The following is a 20735-nucleotide window of genomic DNA, read 5'->3' on the forward strand; positions in this document are numbered from 1 at the left end:
GCAATTTGACCAGGCTAAAACAGGCAAGTTTATTTTTGGAACTCAGCCTTGTGATTGACAAGTTAACTGAGTCTAACTGACTCATGTAACTTGTCCTGCCTCAATTTAGAAACTGAAGCTCACTTGGTTGTCATTTTCCAAAGATAACTTGCACTAGGAGACAATGAACTGGGCCTCCAACTCCTGCGCATAAGTCAAACTGCTCCATGATCTCGTCCTAACTTATAGGAACTTGTGCATGCTAAAGAAAGGTCACTGCTTGTCGTCTCTTTGACTAAGGCACGAGTCAAAGAAGACCTTACTCGCTGCTATTTTCAACACCCATAAAATCACTTCTATGAGTGTTTTCCTCTCACATACCCAGCACCAAGAGCATGTGAGAGTACCTCCTGATACTACCAAATTTCACCAGTGCAATCCATGCCTCCCACAAACAGACATAAAGTCTTATGCTCTATCACATTTTCAGCATGAAGAGATTCTAGATATATGTTCTTTTAATTTGTTTTTCTATCAAATTATTGGGCCTAGGGAGTTGATCTCTGAATATTTTTATGAATAGATTCTGATGGGACATGTTGTTGCTGAGAATTGTTATTAGGGGGAATCAGTGGCCAAAGGCATCTAAAAACATCTAGATTAATTTCCCTTGTCACTGACAACTGATCCCTGTCTTCAAAACCAGTACATGCTAATTCCAAGGGGGTATTCCTATCAAATTCTTCAAATCTGTGATACGATTAGCAATATCTGCTGCAAAATGTCACAATTTAAAGTATATTAAGTTTGATTTTTGTCTTGACTGGTGCCTTAGTCCTCTTGGGAGATTTGGAGGAGGAAGAAAGACATAAAGGGTGAAGATACGAGTAGAGCAAGTTAAACATTGGATCCAACTACTCAAACTCTCTTAATTTTGTAACTAAAATCAAATGAGAGCGATCATAAGAATGAATTCTCAAAACATCCAAACATTCATTGCAAATCAAAGAGATAGGATTATTATTGTATTTCATTCATCAGAGTTAGTTTGTCAAAAGCACTGTCTGAAGAACTTCACATCATCATCATGTGGTAACCAAAGGCCCCAGTGGGATACAAATAACCAAGGAACATTATCCTGTATAACTCCCAGACATTAGAATGAATTCTGCAGTAGAGCTGTACTGAGGATTTGATCTATGAAAGCATAAAGATGCTGCTTAGAGACCTCAATGGGAAAGAAAGAAAGGAGAAAGAATGGTGGAAAGAGGAATATGCTTGAAGAATAACCGATAATCTGAACTGTTTCGTTTGTTTTTCCTTCATTCTTGTGGATGAGGTCCAATTCTGAAAATCTCTTACCAAGTTTGGATAGCTTTTCTGCTAACTGCTCTTCTTCCAAGATAGCAATGCCAATTTAACCTAGAGAAGGTGGTAGAACTAGAAATCTCCAAAATTAGCACTGTTTTGATGATGAATTTGATGTTTACTGAACTGTAAGATGTCCCCTAGAAGGCAGCACTGGAGTTGTTGATGTGTCATCTTCTAGGATGATGCTTTTGCTAACTTAAGATTCTCTGCTCTTCTCGACAACAGCCGCACCAAAACTGGGTTTACAAACAATGCCCCTCTTTGCTGACAAAATTTGTCCATAGTGCCCAGATAATGACAAAACATATGTGCTATTATTAGTACCCATGGCAGGACCCTGCATGCTGTTCATGAACTCATTTACATGCTTAATTAAAAATCAAGAGGGCAGCACCATCAATCATTCATGAAGAGTCCCAAAGTCAGTACTTATAAGCAGCCACGTGTCCCAATAAAAGACACCATTCTTATCTTCTTGTGCCACATGGTCATGCAAACTCATAAGACACTGCTGGTAATGCAAACTTTTAGAACTCTTCCTTGACCAGTTTTCGTACCACAAATACTTCATCTTTGGCATTTCATACTAAATTTCCAATTCAAGAACAAAAGGACATCTTTTTGTTCATGCAAACAAACAGCAATAATAATGCACTCAATGCAACAGTCCCATCTTGATCCTTGAGTTAATTTGTATTTAATTATGTTTAATGGTATTGTATCGCCTGTGTTGGCATGGATGTGTTGCTATTGCGATATAGATGAATTAGATGTATCTAGTAATGATGTATGTAATCTAAATGCTTGATTAATAAATATATTGCCACAACCAACTGGGAACCTAAGTCACAGGACACGTCCTCCAAGGTCCCGTGTCCCGTATTTTACGTGTCGGACACGAAAACGACCCTAAAACGTGTCGAAAACGTTTTTCATCGTGTCCTGTAAATTTTAAAATGTAAAACGTATTCGCCGGTTTTCGTCGTGTCATGCATCTGGAAAACGCGTATTCTGTTGATAGAAAAGTTGCCTGCATAAGCTGCAATTATTTTTGAAAGAAACAAATAATTTTTGAGTGGGGCAGCTTAATGATCAAGTCTAGGCCCTAGTATTGATATGCTATTCATGGTAATGTTAAATTCTTAAAGTAAAAGTGACATTCTCCTTAATCTTCATTTTCATCCTTTTACTTAAATTTTTAACATTACCATGAACTGACTCAGGATGTTTGAGAGTGGTTCTGGCCTCATTGGATATCATATGGAGAAAGTAGAATTTTAGATTTCATTCAAAATGCAGCAGACTTATCAGTTTTTCAGGATTTCAGGATTGGGAGATTGTAATGTTTCTAGGTGACACCACCTGCCCGTGCTACCCCTGCCACCAGTAGAGGACGTGGTCTACCTCCTATAGCTCCTACTTCTAGTTCTTCAGCTTCTAGAGCATAGCAAACTCCACTGCCAACTCCACCAGCACCAGCATCTACATCTAGAGGGAAAGGGAAAGCTATGGCATTTTCTCGCAAGAGGGGCAGAGGAAATCAATAGGATTAGACTTTAGTTATTTTCTTATGTGCTTGTAAGTTGTACATGAACAATGAACATTGAATATTCAAGAATCAAGACCAAGCATATCACATTCTAATTTCTAAATAGTAAATTTTGATTCTATTTATTTTTTTAAAGTGAACTATGAACTTGAGAAGTAATTATATTTTAATTTGATTAGATAAGCTGCAACCTGCAATTTAATATGGATAAAAAACTATATTTCGGTATATATATATTTGTTAAATATATATAAAACGTGTCCCCTGTGTCCTGTTTCCAGGTCGTTGCGTTTCGTATTGAATACTCGTATTTACGTGTCCTCCGTGTCTCGTGTCCTCGTGTCATGTGACTTAGCTGGGAACATATGAGCGTAGGGGCCATGATACCATGACTGCGGAAATGACAAGGGGTTACTGGAATTTTGCCTTACCAAAGCCTTACCATGAAATTTGAATTCAAATCTGAATCAATTGTTATGAACCTTGCGCCTTAAAATGACAAAAGGTTAATAAATACAATCCATTTCAAGGGCGGAAACTCCTTTTACAATGAAGACAAGATATGATTGTGAAAATTTCTGAATATAACACGTCAGAAATCCCTACTGCAATATCTGGTTTATTATCTCCTACTTGTTCTTTACATTAACAAGTTATTTATATGCATACATATCGAAATAAACACAATTGCAACCTTCACAATCATACAGATCAACAACTGAAATAAATTGAGACAACACAAGGGACACCGTTATTTTTGGACAATCGTCCTTGGAAAAACCCAATGCGGGAAAACCGGTGCAGCATATAGAGGGTTTTATTATTAAGCAGATTCTAAATACAAATAGGGTGCTAGAAATGGCTCACCCTTTAGAGAATTTCCTTGACAGCAATACCTCTATCGAGAGACAGATACTTTGGCTGATTAGCAACCAGATGAACGATCCCACAGTGACTCCGGCTATTCCTTGTGCTGGACAACGAAAGCTGCTCCATGCACTCTTTGGAACTGTGTCACCCCCTTATGGATTGCGTCACCCTCTCTGGCTTTGCGTCAGCCAATCAAATCTCTGTCTCTCCCACTGAATCACCTCAACGCAACCTCTGAAGCCCTCTGCGTCAACTGCATCAGCCTCTACGGCCTTTGTGTCAGCCTTTGAAGCCCTCTACGTCCTCTGCGCTGGCCTCCTTAGCCTCTGCGTCAACCCTTGCTGACTCTGCATCAACCCTTGCTGCCTATGTGTAAGCCCTCCAAGGCTCTGCGCTGCCTCTTCCGACACTCTGCTGCCTCTTTGATATGTATTCGTCGGCCTCCTATTGAGCTGCCCCTCACTGCAACTGATCACTTGTTCGATTTCCTTAGCAAACCACACCCCTAAAAATCGAACTGATTAATCTCTCAAGTTTTTGGTGTGTCTCCAACTAACCCTTAAGCCTCCTCTTATACTTTTCCTGTTGACGATTCAACGACATGGATTAAACCCCTAATCAACGGCTAAGATTAACTCTGGCTTGATCCTCGTTATTTAGAACTTTCTCCCCCATTTTTGGTGTGTCTCCAACTGACCCTTAAGCCTCCTCTTATACTTTTCCTGTTGACGATTCAACGACATGGATTAAACCCCTAATCAACGGCTAAGATTAACTCTGGCTTGATCCTCGTTATTTAGAACTTTCTCCCCCATTTTATATTAATACACATTAATATCTTAATTTTCCTGAGTTTAGACTTAGGAACCTCATTAAAAATATTAATTATTTTAATATCTCCTCATCCGGGTGGGATTTTCCCAAACGATTTCTGGGTCTTGGAGATCTCATACGCCTTAGCCTCTCCACCAATTTTCATCGCTAGAACACATCCGATGGTCTTGGAGATCTCATACGCCTTAGCCTCTCCACCAATTTTCATGGCTAGAACACATCCGATGCTACCAAAAATCAACAATGATGACCCTAAGGCTAGGTCTCTTTGGGATATATATATACATAAGACAAAGGGTATAATGAAAGGTTTGGCCTACATAACAATATAACAATAGAAATGTAATAACTCAATATCTAGGGCTTAATAAGGGGTTTTAGGGTTAACATGGGGCTTGATTAGGGCTTAACATGCCCCTCCCCATCAAGCAAGTGTTGTCTGCAACACTTGTGACTTGACTAACCTCGAGTGTTCATGCATGATAGGTTCTTCCATTTGATGAGGTACTCAGTAATTGCTAGATTTCTTAGCTGCTTAATCCTTCTTTTTGTTGGAAAATCGGGAGGTCTGTAGTTTAATTTAGTTTTTCCTTACTGTAGTAATTGCTTGTGAAATTAGTTTGCTTCTTTATTAATCTTTATTATGATTTTCATCATCAAACAATCACCACAACATGAACATGAAGATCACAGAAACAAAAAAACACAAGATATAAGCTCCAAGCCAAGGCAAAACCCCTCCAAGCGGAAAACCTAGAAACTTCTCTTTTCATAGAATCAGATCAAATGAGATATCCAAGACCCTTCCACCATGTAGAAGCCAAGTGAAACCCTCCTTCTGCTCAGATTTTTGTCCTCCTCTTTCTCTACGAAATTTCAGACTAGATTCCGAAAAATATGTCCAAAATGAACTCCAACTTTCTTCTATTTATACTTGTCTAGAGGGGTGCGAACAATCATGTCCCTTGGGGCAGAGCTTACATGACAGGCAGGGCCGACTTGACTTCTAGAGGGAATTTTTTCCAAAATACACAATTAAAAAATCTTTTTCCTTGTTCTTTACAATAGGTCCCGTTGGCCACTACGTGTCAACGACCCATATCAGTACACCCCCTTTTTTCGCAAAAGGGATAGCATCTGATCGATGTGTTTGCATCGTCCACCTATTATCATCAACCTGATTGTCATGTTATAATGTAAACCCATTCTGCATGTATATGATGTAAATGATCTCAGCAGATCTGTGTTATGTAATTGCCTAGGTAAACCTATTTTTCTGGTAACGATCTACATTCTGGGAGTTTTTTTGTGTCACTGATCCATTTTCGGATGGTCGACAGAGTTTTCCTTCAGCCTTACTCCAAAGCTGGAATGAATTTTGTTACCAGGATCTTAGGCGAGTCCTAGTGTTATAGATCAACTCTGTGTAAAAGTGATTTGGGAATAATCCTAACTATTTGGTTAGGTTATTCTATTACAAATTGCTTGATCTGCTAGATTATATTTTGGTGTCACAGAACTGGGTAGTCCGTGAGGGTCTTTTGCAAATGGGTTTTCTCCCTTGAAATGTAAAAAATGTGAAAATCATGATATAAAGTGTCTTGAGGGTTAGAAAAATAATTTATCCCCTCATAGGTTAATTAATTAAATTTTCTGGCCAAAATTAATTAAAATCTTAAGCCAGAAATTTAATTAATTATAGGTCTTAGGTAAATTTAAATTTTCCAAAGGCAAAATTCGTGGGTCCTTTAAAAATTAAATTTTAAGAGGTCCATGGACTAATGTTAATTGATTATTTTGCTAAATTTTAAGCTTTTGGTCCCTAAGATTAAGTCAAAGTCAAAATTTTGAGGAAATTAATTCAAAAATTTAATTTTTGAATTAATTAAAATGCATTTAATTGAAAAATTCGAAATTTCCTCAATAATTAAAATTTCGACGGATGAGATTAAAAGAAATTTTGATCTTCATCAAATGTCGAGATTACTTTGACAAGGATCACTCGAACTAGCCGTTGAAAGATTTATCTTTAAATAGGAGGTCAGTTGTCAGTTGAGATCATCTGATCTTGGGATCATGTACTAAGCTCTCAAGCTCTCTTGTATACTTTTTTGAATTAATGCAAAAGTCTTTGGGGTTTCAACATGTTGTAGTGTTCCTCTTCATGAATTTATGGTAACATTGTTTTAATTTCTGCTTAATATTATGTGAAAACTATCAATCAATAGCTCTCTTAGAATAATCTGAATATAGGTATCTTATTCAGTTTGTTGGATCTAGGGTAACATTTTTAATTTTGATTGAAGTAGCAGGTATCTCTATTTCTTCAGAATTTTATTGTTGTTCTATTTCTCTACTTGATTTGATGGTTGATCTAGTGTTTGCAGAAGATCTCTCAGGTTCTCATTGAGTGTTTGGGGATAGTCCTCGGTTGGACCAACCAACTCTCAACACATATTTTCTGAAGAGCCTACTTCATATAAGCCTCAGGATTTATCTAACGATAATATTTTTTTCTGCAGGGTGTTTTTGGGCTAGTAGCTCTCTAAAATTTCAAAATATTTTAAATATTTTGTGGAAATTTTGATAGATTTGGCTATTAAGAGTCTTAGATTATCAGATCTGGGAGCGGAGCTGGACTCATACTCTTTAGATCTGATAATTCTGTAAATTATTTGTATAGATCTGTTATTTACTTGTGTAGATATGAAATTTTGTAACATAATTTTAACACTTGGGTTTTTGCGATTTTCTCTATTTTTGTACATATTGGGTATTGGGTTTTTCTCTTTTCACTTGTGCAGAAATAGATCTGAGAAATCAACCAAGAAAATCTTCAGATCTGAGCTAGATCTAGAACCTGGAGGGCAAGCTCTGAGCTCAAAGATTGTTTGCAGGAATAGATATGAGAAATCAGCCAAGTAAATATTCAGATCTGAGCTAGATCTAGACCCTGGAGGGCAAGATCTGGGCTCAAAGATTGTTTGCAGGAATAGATCTGAGAAATCAGTAAAGTAAATCTTCAGATTTGAGCTAGATCTAGACCTTGGAGGGCAAGATTTGGGCTCAAAGATTGTTTGCAGGAATAGATCTGAGAAATCAACCAAGTAAATCTTCAGATTTGAGATTTTTCAAGCAGATTTGGGGGTTTTGAGATAGATCTAGGCCCTGGAAGGCAATATCTTATTCCAAATTTTTTTACAAGGCCATCCATTAAATATTTTGCAATAAATCTGAAGAACTGAAGCAAAATATATATATATATATATATATTATTTATATTATTTATTTATTTATTTATTTTTTTTAATTTTAGAAAAAAGGGTTTCAAGTTTTGGGGCTCCTAAGCTCAAATCTGCCTTCTCCTAGCCCAACGCTAGTTCTATTGGGCCTAGTGCTAGCTCTCACTGGACCTAGATTCCCTTGCTCCATTTCTGATTTGAATATTTAATTTTCTGAAGCTAATCATTGGTGGGTTTTTGCAGAAAATTTGGTAAAAATTTGTGTTTCAGATATTGAATTTTTTTGGCAACTTGGGCAAGTGATCTTCAAGTTCTAAGGCCTAAGGGTTTGATCTCTAAACCATCTTTTTCCTCACTGTTTGCTACAACAGTGATATACCTTTCTAATAGTGGTGAAAAACACATCTAAGTGGTTTGAAATTAACTAAAAATTGCTAAATACATTAATAAGTCATTTATGTTTGATGTGTATCAAGAATTTGGCCTCGATCTATATTTTGGGTCACTGTTATCTCTGAATAATTCTGTTTCTGAAGTCTGAAATATAACACTGGAAAAATTTCATGTGGGTTAGCCTAAAATTAGTTCCTAAGTTGTCTAATACATTAAGGAATTAATTTCTTGAGTTGAGCATTCATCATTAGGCTTATTTCGTGCTTTAATTGCCGGCTGTAATAAGTATATCAGATCTAATATAATTCCGGAAATCACATCACAACAGGCTGAAAATTTTTGATGATTCATGTGGGCAAGTTTGGAAAATTTTCAGTAAATTTTTTGCGTAAAGATATCATTGATAGCTTACTATTTTCATTGTCATATTGTTGCTGTCCTAAAAATTAAGTACTCTGTCATGGAATTGTGATAAAATGCATATCCTTTGTTTCATAAACTGAGTATTTTTTTGAGCATCTGTTGACATTGATATCGAATTGCAAAGTTGTTTTTGTTCTCTTTGAGCTAAATTGTATCAAGAAGATTTGAAATAAGTTGGTGTTTTAACTATAGTATCTTCAAGAGTTTATTTTCTAAGTCTTCATCTAAAAAAGGCGAGCATTTCATTTGGGTAATTGAGGGCTTTTGCGACATAAGTGTTTTCCCATTCTCGAGTCTAACTTCATCTCATCTTCCGGTGCATTTGCATATAAGTTAACTTTGCATAGATAAAATTTACTTCCAAGCATAAGCTTGGTCGATAGATAGATAGATTTCCATCCGTCTTTTTTTGAGAAGCCTGTTTTAATTAATAGTACTTAAAACGGTGACTTTGCAGTCATCAGAGCCACAGTTCTCTGTAGCGCCAGAGGCACCGGGTATGTTAGAATTTCAGGAGAGGTATCGTTAATCACACCTTAGTGTGCTTCTCCTGATCTTCTCTCTGCCAATTACTACGAAATCAGACTCAACACAGAAATGATTGAAGGGTTCACATTTAAATAGGCATTTAAACTAAAATTAACCAATATTCTTGCATCTCACATTAGTTTTAGGATCCGCATTTCATATAAGATAGTCATTCATCTAAGCAACAGTTGCTAATCGATTACTTGATCTTAATTTCCCTAGCAAGATCGTTGACTCCATAAGGCACTAGTATCAATCGTTTAAAATCTAATCAAATCCTATAAGTCTTGTTAAATCTTAATCAAGTACTTGATCGCTTCACTGTGTCTCCCGAACTGGTTGGTTCTCAACTAGTTCTTCTTGATTCCACTTTTCCATAGGGTCTACCCCCCCTAGCCTGTTGTAGGGGGACAACTTAAACAAAGAGATTGGGGATCAGGGTGACAACCCCCGATCTGAGCCGTTGTCGCAGTGCCTAGACATTCTGTGCGACAATAGGTCCAAATAGGACTTTGACTCTTTGACTCAACAAAACGATAAACCTATAAGCATGAAGAACAAGCTTATCTAAATAAAATAATAATTCTTGAGCATGAAACCCATGCTTGAAAAATAATTTTTCTTCTTTTGCTTTTTACATAAACATATAGTGACGTAAGTAGAATGACAATTATGAAGACCGAAACTGGTTATGTTTTCCGACACTCCTTCTTAACTAAGGAAGTATTCATAATACCATAGCCAGTACAAGGATACTTCTCAAATTGAAATATTCTCATAAGAAGAGTCAAATCAAAATCATAACCAACATATACTATTCCATGGATCTAGATACCATCTAGGCTACTACAAAGGTATCAACCCAAGTTCTTTCAGGGATCTAGTTAACATCTAGGCTACTGCCAAGGCACCAACCCAACATCTCACAAGGGTCTAGGTACCATCTAGGCTATTGCCAAGGTACCAACCCAACATCTCACAGGGATCTAGGTACCATCTAGGCTATTGCGAAGGTACCAACCCATCTTACAAGGATCTAGGTACCATCCAGGCTACTGCCAAGGTACCAATACTAAGTACCATCATACAGGCTATTTAGCCTAAGGTACAACAACTTTATGTACCATCATATAGGCTACCTATCGTAAGGTACAACAACTAGTCACCATGACCTGGTCGACGCTCAACCTCATAGTATACAAACTAGTACTGGTTTGCCATCACCAAGTCAAACCTCGAGGAACATTCATGTTCCAATGACGTAGGGTTGGCCGAACCTTAAAGGACATTCAACTCCTCACACCACAACGTAAAAATCCTAAAGGATCCTTACATTACAGAGTTGCCATTATCTTGGTCAAACCCTAACATCACAGGCCTCAGTCTAGGCCAAAAGGCTCACTCAGTAAGTAATCGAGCCTGACTAAAGGCCCCCACTCTTATAGAGCGACTGGGCCTGTTACCCACCATTTTTTGGGTGATATCCATAGGATATTTTTTTTCTCCAAGATGGTCCTCAACCAACAACCAATAGCCCCTTGTAGCCACTAACTAGCTCATTGTGCCATTTCTCCGCCACCTGAGCCAACCATGTGGTCTCTTGCCCATCTACCATGATTGTATGTTTGAAGGTGGGCCTCCCGAACCTAAAGGTATGCCTTGTCATTTGGTAATTGAGTATTGTAGTTTGCTTATCATGGATGCTTCTGGGCATGGATTAATGGGGGGATTCGACGGAAAGAATGGGTTAGGTCTGTGCTCTTGTCCCCTAGACCCTTTTTGGATATTAATTGGATTCTAGTCTTCTGGGATCCCTTTTACTGACCATTTGGCTTTAGGGATGGTATTTCACAGGAAACCTCGATTTTGGTTGCTTGGTCCCGCTCCCTTATCCGCTTATATTACTCCCTTTCCACACATTGTTACCCCATTCATCATTTCTCCCACTTGGGTCCACATTCCTCCACTTGGTCCACATAGGGTTAGTTCATCCTTTCCCCTTGCCGACACCTTGGGTCAGCCCTGGAATGATGCTTGGAGGTTGATGCAGCTAAAAAGAAAGACAAAAGCATACTTGGCCACATTCAATAGGAAAATGTACCACAAAATTCAAAATATGGTCGGGACAAACACATTTAACATGTGGGCAAAAGCCAATACATGAGCTCTACCCCATCATCATGGCCATCACCCTGGTTCCTACAGGTTCTATGAGCTTCTTTCATCATATAGGAACCCATGGTTGTCCTAACCCCTGGTAGGCAATGAACCACCCTACCTTAAAAGGGGGTATTCATTGCTATACCTTATGCATCATGCTTTTACCCCTTGAGCCTCGAGTAGTTAATCAAAGAAAATCATAAAAAGACAAAAGATATATAAAGTAGGGTGGAAAAATCAAGGCTGGGGCAGCTCATGTACCACGATTGCTCCCTCCTATACATTATAAACCCAAGTGTGCGCTTCCCTTTTATTAGCTACCCTTGCAGCCCAGCATGTGGCCCAGGGCTGACCCTTCTCATTCCCTACTTCATTCACCTATTTGTCACATGCCACCTGTTAGTTTTTGGTAGCATCGGAAGTGCTCTAGCCTTGAAAATTGGTGGAGAGGCTAAGGCACATGAGTTCTAAAGAACCCATAAGCCGTTTTGTGAAATTCCACCTGGATTGTATTTTATTAAAATAATTAATATTTTTAATGGAGTTCTTAAGTCTAAACTTATGGAAATTAAAATATTAATGGTTATTAATCAAAATATGGGTGAGAATGATCCAGAAGGCGGATCAAGTCATGTTTTAATCTTAGCTGTTGATTAGAGACTTAATCTCGGCCGTTGAAGACTCAACAAGAAAATTAGAAAATGGAGGCTTGGGGTTCATTTGGAAACACACACAAAGAGATTGAGGAAATCGATTTTCTGAAGTGAGAAGTTCTTAGGAGGAAAATCGGTTGGGGAGATCTTGCAACAGAGGGGCAGTGAGAATTCGGAAGGACTTTCTGGAGAATACTGACAGAGAGAGCTTGTAGAGAGGCAGCGCAATAGCTGGGAGAGCTGACGCTGGGCCAGTCTGGGCCCAAGCAGTCCTGATGCAGAGCCAGAAGGGCCAGCGCAAAGCAGAAAAGCTACCTGTCACGCAGAATCCAGAACTGGCAGAACTGTCGAAACTGTAGGAACTGCCGAGAATTGTGGAATAGCTGGGAGAGTGATGCAAAGGGCAAAGAAGGTGATGCAGGGCTGACACAGAAATAGCTGGGGTTAGCTAGTTTTGTGCTGGATCAGCCGGAATTCTGCCCGGTGAAGTGAGGTAAAACTCACTCAGATTTTCCGCCAGTATTTTCTTTGTAAATGATTGCTAGATGAACATCCTAGATTTATATTCAGATATTTCTCCTGCATAATAATAAACCCTCAGAATTGCTGCATCGATTTTCCCGCAATGGGTTTTTCCCATGACTATTGTGTCCAAAAATAAGTGTGTCCTATGTATCTTTTTCTTTGCTTCTGTTTTCTATTTCATGAGATCAGATATTTAAGTAGTGTAGGCTATAGAAGTAATTTGCTTCAGTGTTTAGAAGAATAACTTGATGAATATAATTTAAAAATCAAGTAGGTGAAGTAGACTTAGATTTGCTGTAGTAGGGGTTCCTTCGAGTTTAGGAATTTTCACACCACCACCTTTTGAAGGATGTACCTTGAACATATTACCCCCTTTAGAAGTAGAAACCACCTAATAAGATACTTGGTTAACCCCATTTGGAGTTAGGAGACATTGGCACATCTCGAAGCCCATTATGGAAGGGTAGGCCATTATGAAGTCCCCACCTATGGTCCATGGTTGTTAAGATCATTTACTCAATTTCCCTAATGACTTGTTGTACTAGAAGGCTAGGAGATGCATTGGATTTTATGCAGGATTGCAGATGGTCTCCATCTTGGGTTTGGTATCACTATACGGGGTCCTAATCCTCCAGAGGGCTACATGGGCACATGTAGGGTGTGTGTTGAGAGCCATGGGCCTCCACAACATTAGATATCTTTCCATGGATCCTCGAGGATGGTCAAAGATGTTCGAGATACTCCCATTGGACGAGGAAGATGCACCTGGTTCACCTTTGCCCAGCCGGCTCCACAAATGTACCATGCACTTGGAAGATGAACCGAGACTTGTAGGATGATGTGGCATCTCCTACACCATCACCAGAGCCCCTGCAGACGATCTACAAATATCTTCGACCCATTGGAAGATCCATGAGGTTATTATTGTGCCCCACACCTATTGGGAGCACCACAAGTTTATTGTTTGGAGAACAAGGGGCCAACCCCTTGTCCATCACTTTTGAGGGTCCTACTCTTCATTATGGCACCCATGGACCTCATCAAGCCTCTTAAAGGGCTCTACGACATGTATTATTCATCATTTGACCTCTTAAGAGGCATATTCTTTCATTTGTGATCTAGTTTGGTGGGCTTGTTACCAAAAGTTAGAATATTAGCACATTATTTTATTTTTGTGGCTTATGTAGGCCAAGGAGGCTAATTCGAACTCCTTATTAGTGTATAAATACAAGTGAGATGAGTTCATTTGCTCATCATCCCTTTGGATTGAATCTCTTATCTCTCTTGCAAATTTTGCACTTTTTCTTGGAGGATGAATTCGGCTGCAGCTTTATGGATGAATTTTGATGTGTGGATTTGGTTATAAATACAAGTGAGATGAGTTCATTTGCTCATCATCACTTTGGATTGGATCTCTTCTCTCTCTTGAGAATTTTGCACTTTCTCTTGGAGGATGAATTCAGCTGCAGCTTTATGGATGAATTTTGATGTGTGGATTTGGTTTGTCTTATGTTGGAGCTTCCCTATTGTCAAATTGTGGATGGTTGGATATGTTCTATTACATGTAAGTGCATGCTTTTAATGCTATTCTTGTTTTACTTTGTCATATACATTGGATTGGGTTTTTCACTATTTTTAGGGCTAATTGCTACATGCATTTACTGCTTAAAATGTGGAATTTTGTCTCTATATAGCATCTCCCAATGTATGGGCCATGTAATTTGGAATGAAATCTCCTAGGGATAATTTTTTCAACGAATTTATATTGATAAGCCATTACCTTTCGCACATCGAAGTATAAACGCTGCAAGATTGCTTCTCTTTGACCTAGAAGGCTAGTGAAGTAGTCTTGAGGCCATCTTGACTAAGAACCAAAGGCCCTCATTCATATTTATCATAGACTCCATTCTCCCAAGACTAAGGCATTGATTTGCCAAGAGGTGGTCACCTAAAATCAACTCTTTTTCACATTTTCCTAGGTCTAGCCAAGTTCTGTCACCTAGGGCATCATTTTCTTGACAAAATACTCCTCCAAAAAGTTCGATCTCCTAGCTCTCCTGTGCTGGTGTCTCATCTAGGCCTCCTCCAACCTTGAAGCCATTCCAACGGTGGAGTTGTGAGAAAAGCCAAGCCCTAGCTCCGAGATCGAACTTTTCCCTAGCATCCCCAAGGCTAGTGCTTCATAGGATCAATTCAACAACTTTAAGTGAATATTCTTTCTTTGGTCCTTTCCCCCACCTTGTCTAGGTTAAGAACATCATTGGTTGCTAAACTCTTACCTCCTAACCTAGGCAATTCTTCAAGAACCATGTGGGATACCAATTTCAGTAAGGATTTTAGGAACTGGGAAACTCTTTCACAAGTCATATTCCCTAAATCTAACCCTCAAATCCCCCCATCCCTCTCCTAGAAAACATTGTACCTGCTAATTTTTGTAGCATTGAATGTGTTCTAGCCTTGAAATTTTGTGGAGAGGCTAGAATACATGAGATCTCCAAAACCCATAAATCGTTTCTGGAAATTCCGCCTAAAAATGACTTAATTAGATTATTAGTCAGTTTTTAAATATTTTCTAAGTCTAAACTTTAGGGAATATGACTAATTAATCATAATTAATTAAGTTAAGGTGTGAATGTTCTAGAAACTCACATGGATCGACTTCAAGTTAATTCTAGCCATCGATTAAGTTCTAATCTTGGCCGTTGAAGTCTCAATAGAGGATTATAAGTAGTCGATGGGGCTTGGAGAAATGACTTGAGCACTTCGATTTAATCAACATACCGATTTCCTGAGTAGCAGCAGTCAGTTGCCGGAGGGAGAGCCAGTGAGATTGAAGCAGTGAGAGAAGGGCAGGGATAGTGAAGCCGAAGGAAGGATTCTAGTTCTGCTGAGTGCATTTGCAGAGAGGCATGTGAGCCACAGTGAGGTTGACGCAGAGCAATGCATTGGCCTTTAGAGGCAATTTTGAATCTGCTGGGGAAAAGCAGAGTTTCAGTGCCAATAGCCAGGCAGAGGTTTCGGAGGCAAGGAGAGACATTTTCTTAGACAACAACAGACCAAATGGCTTGAGGAGAAGCTAGTTCGAGCTGAGTGCAGAAGGGATTGCGCTAGGGTGATGCAGTAGCTACGCAAAGCCGGTTTGGACTGTTCAATTTGAGCTGAGGTTAGAGATCAGAATTCTCTGTGGAGTGAGGAAATTTCTCACCATATTTTTGCTAGTTTTTCTCTGTAGGATTGCCAGTTTCGAGATCCAGTTGTACTTAGATTATTTATCTGGTGCATAATAATAAAACCCTCAGCTGCTACACCGGTTTTCCCAAGTTGGGTTTTTCGGGGACATTGGTCCAAAAATAACTGTCATTTTATGTGTGTGTGCTAGTATTTCTTGCAGCTTTTATTCTTCCATATTTTTATTTGTGTAGGTTGTAGTGTGAGTTATTCAGTATTTGCTGTAGCAAACAATAAACAAAATGTTCAATTAAATTAACAATTAGGAGAATAATTTCCATTTGCTGCAATAGGATTCCGGGTTTTAGATTTTTCACATGGTATCAGAGCGCTGATGATCAGCTGGAGAGCTCAATAGTGAAGGAAGAGGGAGTTTCACTGTTCATTGAGGGGCATCAGATCGAAACCTTAGAGGCAACACAATCACCTTGGCCAAGAGGTCGAATTTCTCGAGGATAATTGATTTATTTGAGAGAGGGACAAAAAATTTGATCTCTCTAGATCGAGGGATTCCAGAGGCAGAGGGATCAACCAATATTTTTTGCAGAGTAGAGCTCTAGTTGGACGCAGTAGTTTTGCAACAGTTTCTAGAGTAAAACTAGCATCGGGTGGAAGAAGAGCACACACTGAGGGAAAAATTTCCTCAGGGAACTTCTAGTCTCAAGAAGTTCGATTTCCCTTGCAGATCAGTAGTTGTTGTGAGTAGATTTTCTCACTCCAGAAGGGAGTGCTAATAGCCTAGTAACTTCTGAGCAGAAGGGAAGAGGAGATTTTCGACATTGTTTCAGATGGCCTCTTTTGGACTTCGAGATCAGGACATGTTGGTTGGTGCTTCCAACTATGTCATCTGGAAAGCAAGGATGTCCTTCCTTCTGGATGAATACGGCTTGAAACCATTCATAGATGCAGTGGTAGCTATCCCCACAAATGCAGATCTGCTGAAGGAGTACAAAAAGGAGATGGCGGGGGCGAAGATGTTGATCCTTGATGGTGTTCGGGTTCACATTGTTTCTCACATTGCTGGAAAAGGTACTGCCAAGGAGATGTGGGATACACTTTCCACACTGTACAAGGGCACTTCCGATCAACGAAAGATGTTCTTAGAGGAGACGCTGAGATGCACCCGGATGCAGAAAGGGGAACTTATAGACCCCTTCCACTAGGATTCAAGAGATCCAGGATCAACTTGCAACTGTTGGGGTAGTGCTTTAACCAATGTTACCAGACACGGAATCGGCAATAAATCGGCGAGGCAAAAGAGCGAAAGTTTTAATCGGATCGGGAAAAAATCGGGAAAAAATCGGCAAATTCATTAAATAAAAATATACACATATATTGAATTTAAAAAACCATTTTTCATTAATATTGGGTAAAGGTATGTCCAAACAATGCATAATATCAATAGATGTCCAAAATATCATGAATAAATAAGTATCTCATATATGTTATGAGTCCACAGTGAAAATCTCACATGCTATCAGAGCCACAGTGAAGAGAAGCTGAGGCAGCAAGTGGAGGAGCCAAAGGACTGCTGTGTTTAGAAATTTCTGCACTCTGGTCAAAGGTCATTTGATTTTAATGAAAAACAGAAATTTCACCTCTTTCAATAGAAATTTCCCGTATCCTAACCCTGTGAATTTCCAGCCTTGGAGATGCTATGAAATAAATATAAAAAACAGCTGAAAAGTACATTATTTCAGTTTCCAACAACCCAACCTTCTAGGCAATCCAAGGAGAAAAAGATACCAAACAACCTAGATAAGTTTCATCCCTCTCAGACAACTTATTCTACAAAAACCAAATCTGAAAGGTCACTTTTATAGCAGTTACAACCGCAGGTATAGCAGCAGCGAAAAAGCCCTTAGATTCTTCAATGATGATGTCAAATCACTTGACAAATTCACCTTTTACCTATGCCAAAATTCAAATCATCAAGACACATATATATAGCTGTAAATAATAATACTTTAAGAACATATATGTCTGAAATTCACACATGATCCAAAGCACTGAGTCTTGAGTCCTTGACTCCTTAGAAGCATATGCTTCTAAAAGTTTACAAAAAAGTTAAAAACTGCATACTAATCAGAAAAAAATCAGCAACTAAGAGTCTAAGACTCTTAAGAGTGAGAACTAGAAGCAATTCCTCCCACTCCTTCACTTGCTTGACTCTCAAAGTTCTCCAAGTCATGAAGGCTGAAAAGAGGAGGCTCATCTAATTGAACCCATTCTGCCGCATTTGTAGCTTGCAAATCTAACTCTTCAAGGTCAATTGGTGAATGATCAATACCTGTCATTATCATGAGACATTGAAATGTGAATTAAAATTTCACTTTGAAGTTTGAACTTTAAACTTTTAAAGTACGAACTAGATTATGAAACCTTCAAATTCAAGCTCTCGAATCTCACCTTGTATTTGTTTGTTGCGAAGTCGTAGATTGTAATGGACAAATACAAGGTCATTCAAGCGCTTTTGTGTCAATCGGTTGCGCTTCTTAGAATGTATTTTCTCAAACATGCTCCAGTTGCGTTCACAACCTGAAGCACTGCATGCTTGGTTTAAGATTCGAATGGCAAATCTCTTCAAATCTGGCGTATCACTACCAAAGTTTTGCCACCAAAGACCTAGCAAGTGGTAAGGGTTTGTGAGTAGAAGACTAGAAGTACCAAATTAGTAAATAGTAAAAACTTAAAAAGAAAAGAAAATTTAATAAAACATTTAACATACAAAATAAAGTTTAAACAAATTTAATGAATTGATGAAGCCTTCAAGCTGGGTACCTGGCAACATCTTTGACCTTTGTCTTATAGCACTGGTATAGGCAAACAATTTAGATGGTGTCCTATAATCTTGTAGTTGGGAAAAGACACGACTTTGTTGTTCTGGATCAGGGAAGCACCTTTCCAAGCATGTCATAAGTCCTCTGCCAACCTCCCCATCCTCATTAAATTTGCTCTTATCATAAAAATATTGTGGGTTTAAGAAGTACCCAGCAGCATGTAAGGGGGAATGCAATTGCCTATCCCAACGTGCATCTATAATGTCCCAAAGAGGCATATACTTTGTCTCATCATCCCCATATCTTCTTTTGATGGCCTCCTTTGCGAAATCCATCGCCTCATAAATGTAACCCATAGCGGGTTTGTCACCATCAACCATCCTGAAAGTTCAAGCATTCAAATTTAAAGAAATATGAAACATTGTAAATAAAAAGAAGCTTGAAATGAAATTTAAAAAATGAAAAAGTTAAAAGACTAAAAGTACCTGAGAACTCTAACAAGGGACTCCGTCACAGCAATAATCTCTTCAGCATCTTTCCAGAAGCCATCATTAAACACAAGTGCAACAATTTCGATGCCTTCAGGGGTCTTGGAATGTTTAGATCCCATCCACTCAGGTCCCAAGAACATCCTCTTCAGATTTATCTTTTGCTCAACCACAGATTGCAAAGATATGAAATTTGTTGCAAATCTAGTCACTGCAGGTCGAACAATTTCTTTACCTTCAGTGTATATTCTCATAGTGTTTAGGACAATAGTGTGGTTGTATAGGTATTTGGTTATGGATTTTGCCTTCTCCACAACCTCATGTATCCAATGAAGCTTACCAATGTCCTCAAGCATTAAATCTATGCAATGGGCAGCACAAGAGGTCCAAAAAATAGTGGGGTGCCTCATCTCAAAAAGTCTACCAGCAGCCATATAATTCGCTGCATTATCGGTGACAATTTGTACAACATTTTCTTCTCCCACTTCTTGAACGACTTCCTCCATCATTTCACAGATAAGTTGGGCAGTCTTAACCTTATCTGAAGCATCCACTGACTTGAGAAACATTGTGCCTGCGGGACAAGATACAAGGAAATTTATTAAAGTTCTATTCCTCTGATCTGTCCATCCATCACTCATGATGGTGCAGCCTGTTTCTACCCATGATGAACGAAACTCAGCTAGCACAAGCATGACATCTTCAACACTCTCTAACAACATATCTGTCCTAAGGCTCTCTGATGTAGGGGCTTTGAACCCTGGACCTGCATTAGCAATTGCATCAACCATAGCTTGCCAATAAGGACTTCTGGCACAGTGGAAAGGTATGTCAGAATAGTACCAAAAGTTAGCAATGGCCTTCCTTGCCTGACTATGGATATTTTTTTTCCAACCAGTGCCATCCAAGGTAGGTTGGGAACCGGGTTTTGTGCGGGGAGCAAAAAAGGCATTTATGTTTCCACCTCCAGTGTTCAAGGAAGGAGTTGAAGGACTGGCATGGCTTTGAGTTTGACTTGGCATTGGAGGCATGTGTGGAAAACTTGGGAACGGCATTGAGGATTCAACAGATTGAGGTGACATGGGGCTAGTGACAGAAAAATTATCAACTCCAACATTTCCTATTTCAGCAGTTTGCTTTGCTTTCTTGGCATTATGCTGCTCTAACATTTCAAGGGCCAAGGCTGCTTGGTATTGGACATTCTCGTCAACCTTGGTGCAAATACCTATATCATGGCCAGGTATTTTTGCAAGGTGGAACTTGAATCTATAAATGCCTCCACTGCATTCCTTTTTGCAAAATTTACAAAGGATCGAGGCTTTTCCAGGAATCTTGTCACAATAAGCCCAAGCAAAGTCCCGCTCTCTCGGCATTGTTGTTGCTTTGAACTTGTGTTTAATTTGTGGCTTCTGTTAAGATTTGGAGTCCGGCTTCTATTTAATTTGTGGCTCCTGTGAAAGACAACAAAAAATCAAATTTAAAAATCATCCAAAAACTTAAAATATTAAAACAATGTGCCAAAAACTTACATATTAATTCACTTCTGATTCGAAAACGTTTTCCATAATCATATACACTCTGCAAGGGCATAATAATATAGCCTAGCCAGTCTGTAAAGTTGGAATATCTCTTTCAGTTTCAAGTTTTCAACAAATCATAACACAAGATGACAGGGCTAGTACTGTACTCCAATCTGTAGGAATATCTCCTTC

At 38.8% G+C, this 20735-nt stretch overlaps 2 protein-coding genes across 4 annotated transcripts in view; one reads left to right on the forward strand and one right to left on the reverse strand.

Moving 5' to 3' along the window:
* LOC149142243 (dehydrogenase/reductase SDR family member FEY-like) overlaps positions 1-20735 on the forward strand; it is a 168833-nt gene that overhangs the window by 62942 nt on the left and 85156 nt on the right. The gene's annotated exons all lie outside the window — the stretch shown is intronic.
* On the reverse strand, positions 17324-18915 carry LOC149142244 (uncharacterized). Its single transcript, XM_089453004.1, has 3 exons — positions 18537-18915; positions 18165-18380; positions 17324-18045 (listed from the first exon to the last, which is right to left on the reverse strand). The coding sequence occupies exons 1-3, from the start codon at positions 18913-18915 to the stop codon at positions 17876-17878; spliced, it is 765 nt and encodes a 254-aa protein (XP_089309130.1). The 3' UTR covers positions 17324-17875.

Source organism: Pinus tabuliformis, chromosome X, assembly GCF_031772625.1.
Source record: "Pinus tabuliformis cultivar Carrire ecotype Pingquan chromosome X, CPIR1, whole genome shotgun sequence".
Lineage (NCBI taxonomy): Eukaryota > Viridiplantae > Streptophyta > Pinopsida > Pinales > Pinaceae > Pinus > Pinus tabuliformis.

Bases quoted from the DNA above. Each gene is read 5' to 3' on its own strand.
- LOC149142244 (XM_089453004.1), bottom strand. From the start codon at position 18,915: ATGGTTGATGGTGACAAACCCGCTATGGGTTACATTTATGAGGCGATG. The intron at 18,381-18,536 runs GTACCCAGCTTG...ACCACTTGCTAG, and splicing joins AAGGTCAAAGATGTTGCCAG to GTCTTTGGTGGCAAAACTTT. The intron at 18,046-18,164 runs GTGAGATTCGAG...TGATAATGACAG, and splicing joins TCGCAACAAACAAATACAAG to GTATTGATCATTCACCAATT.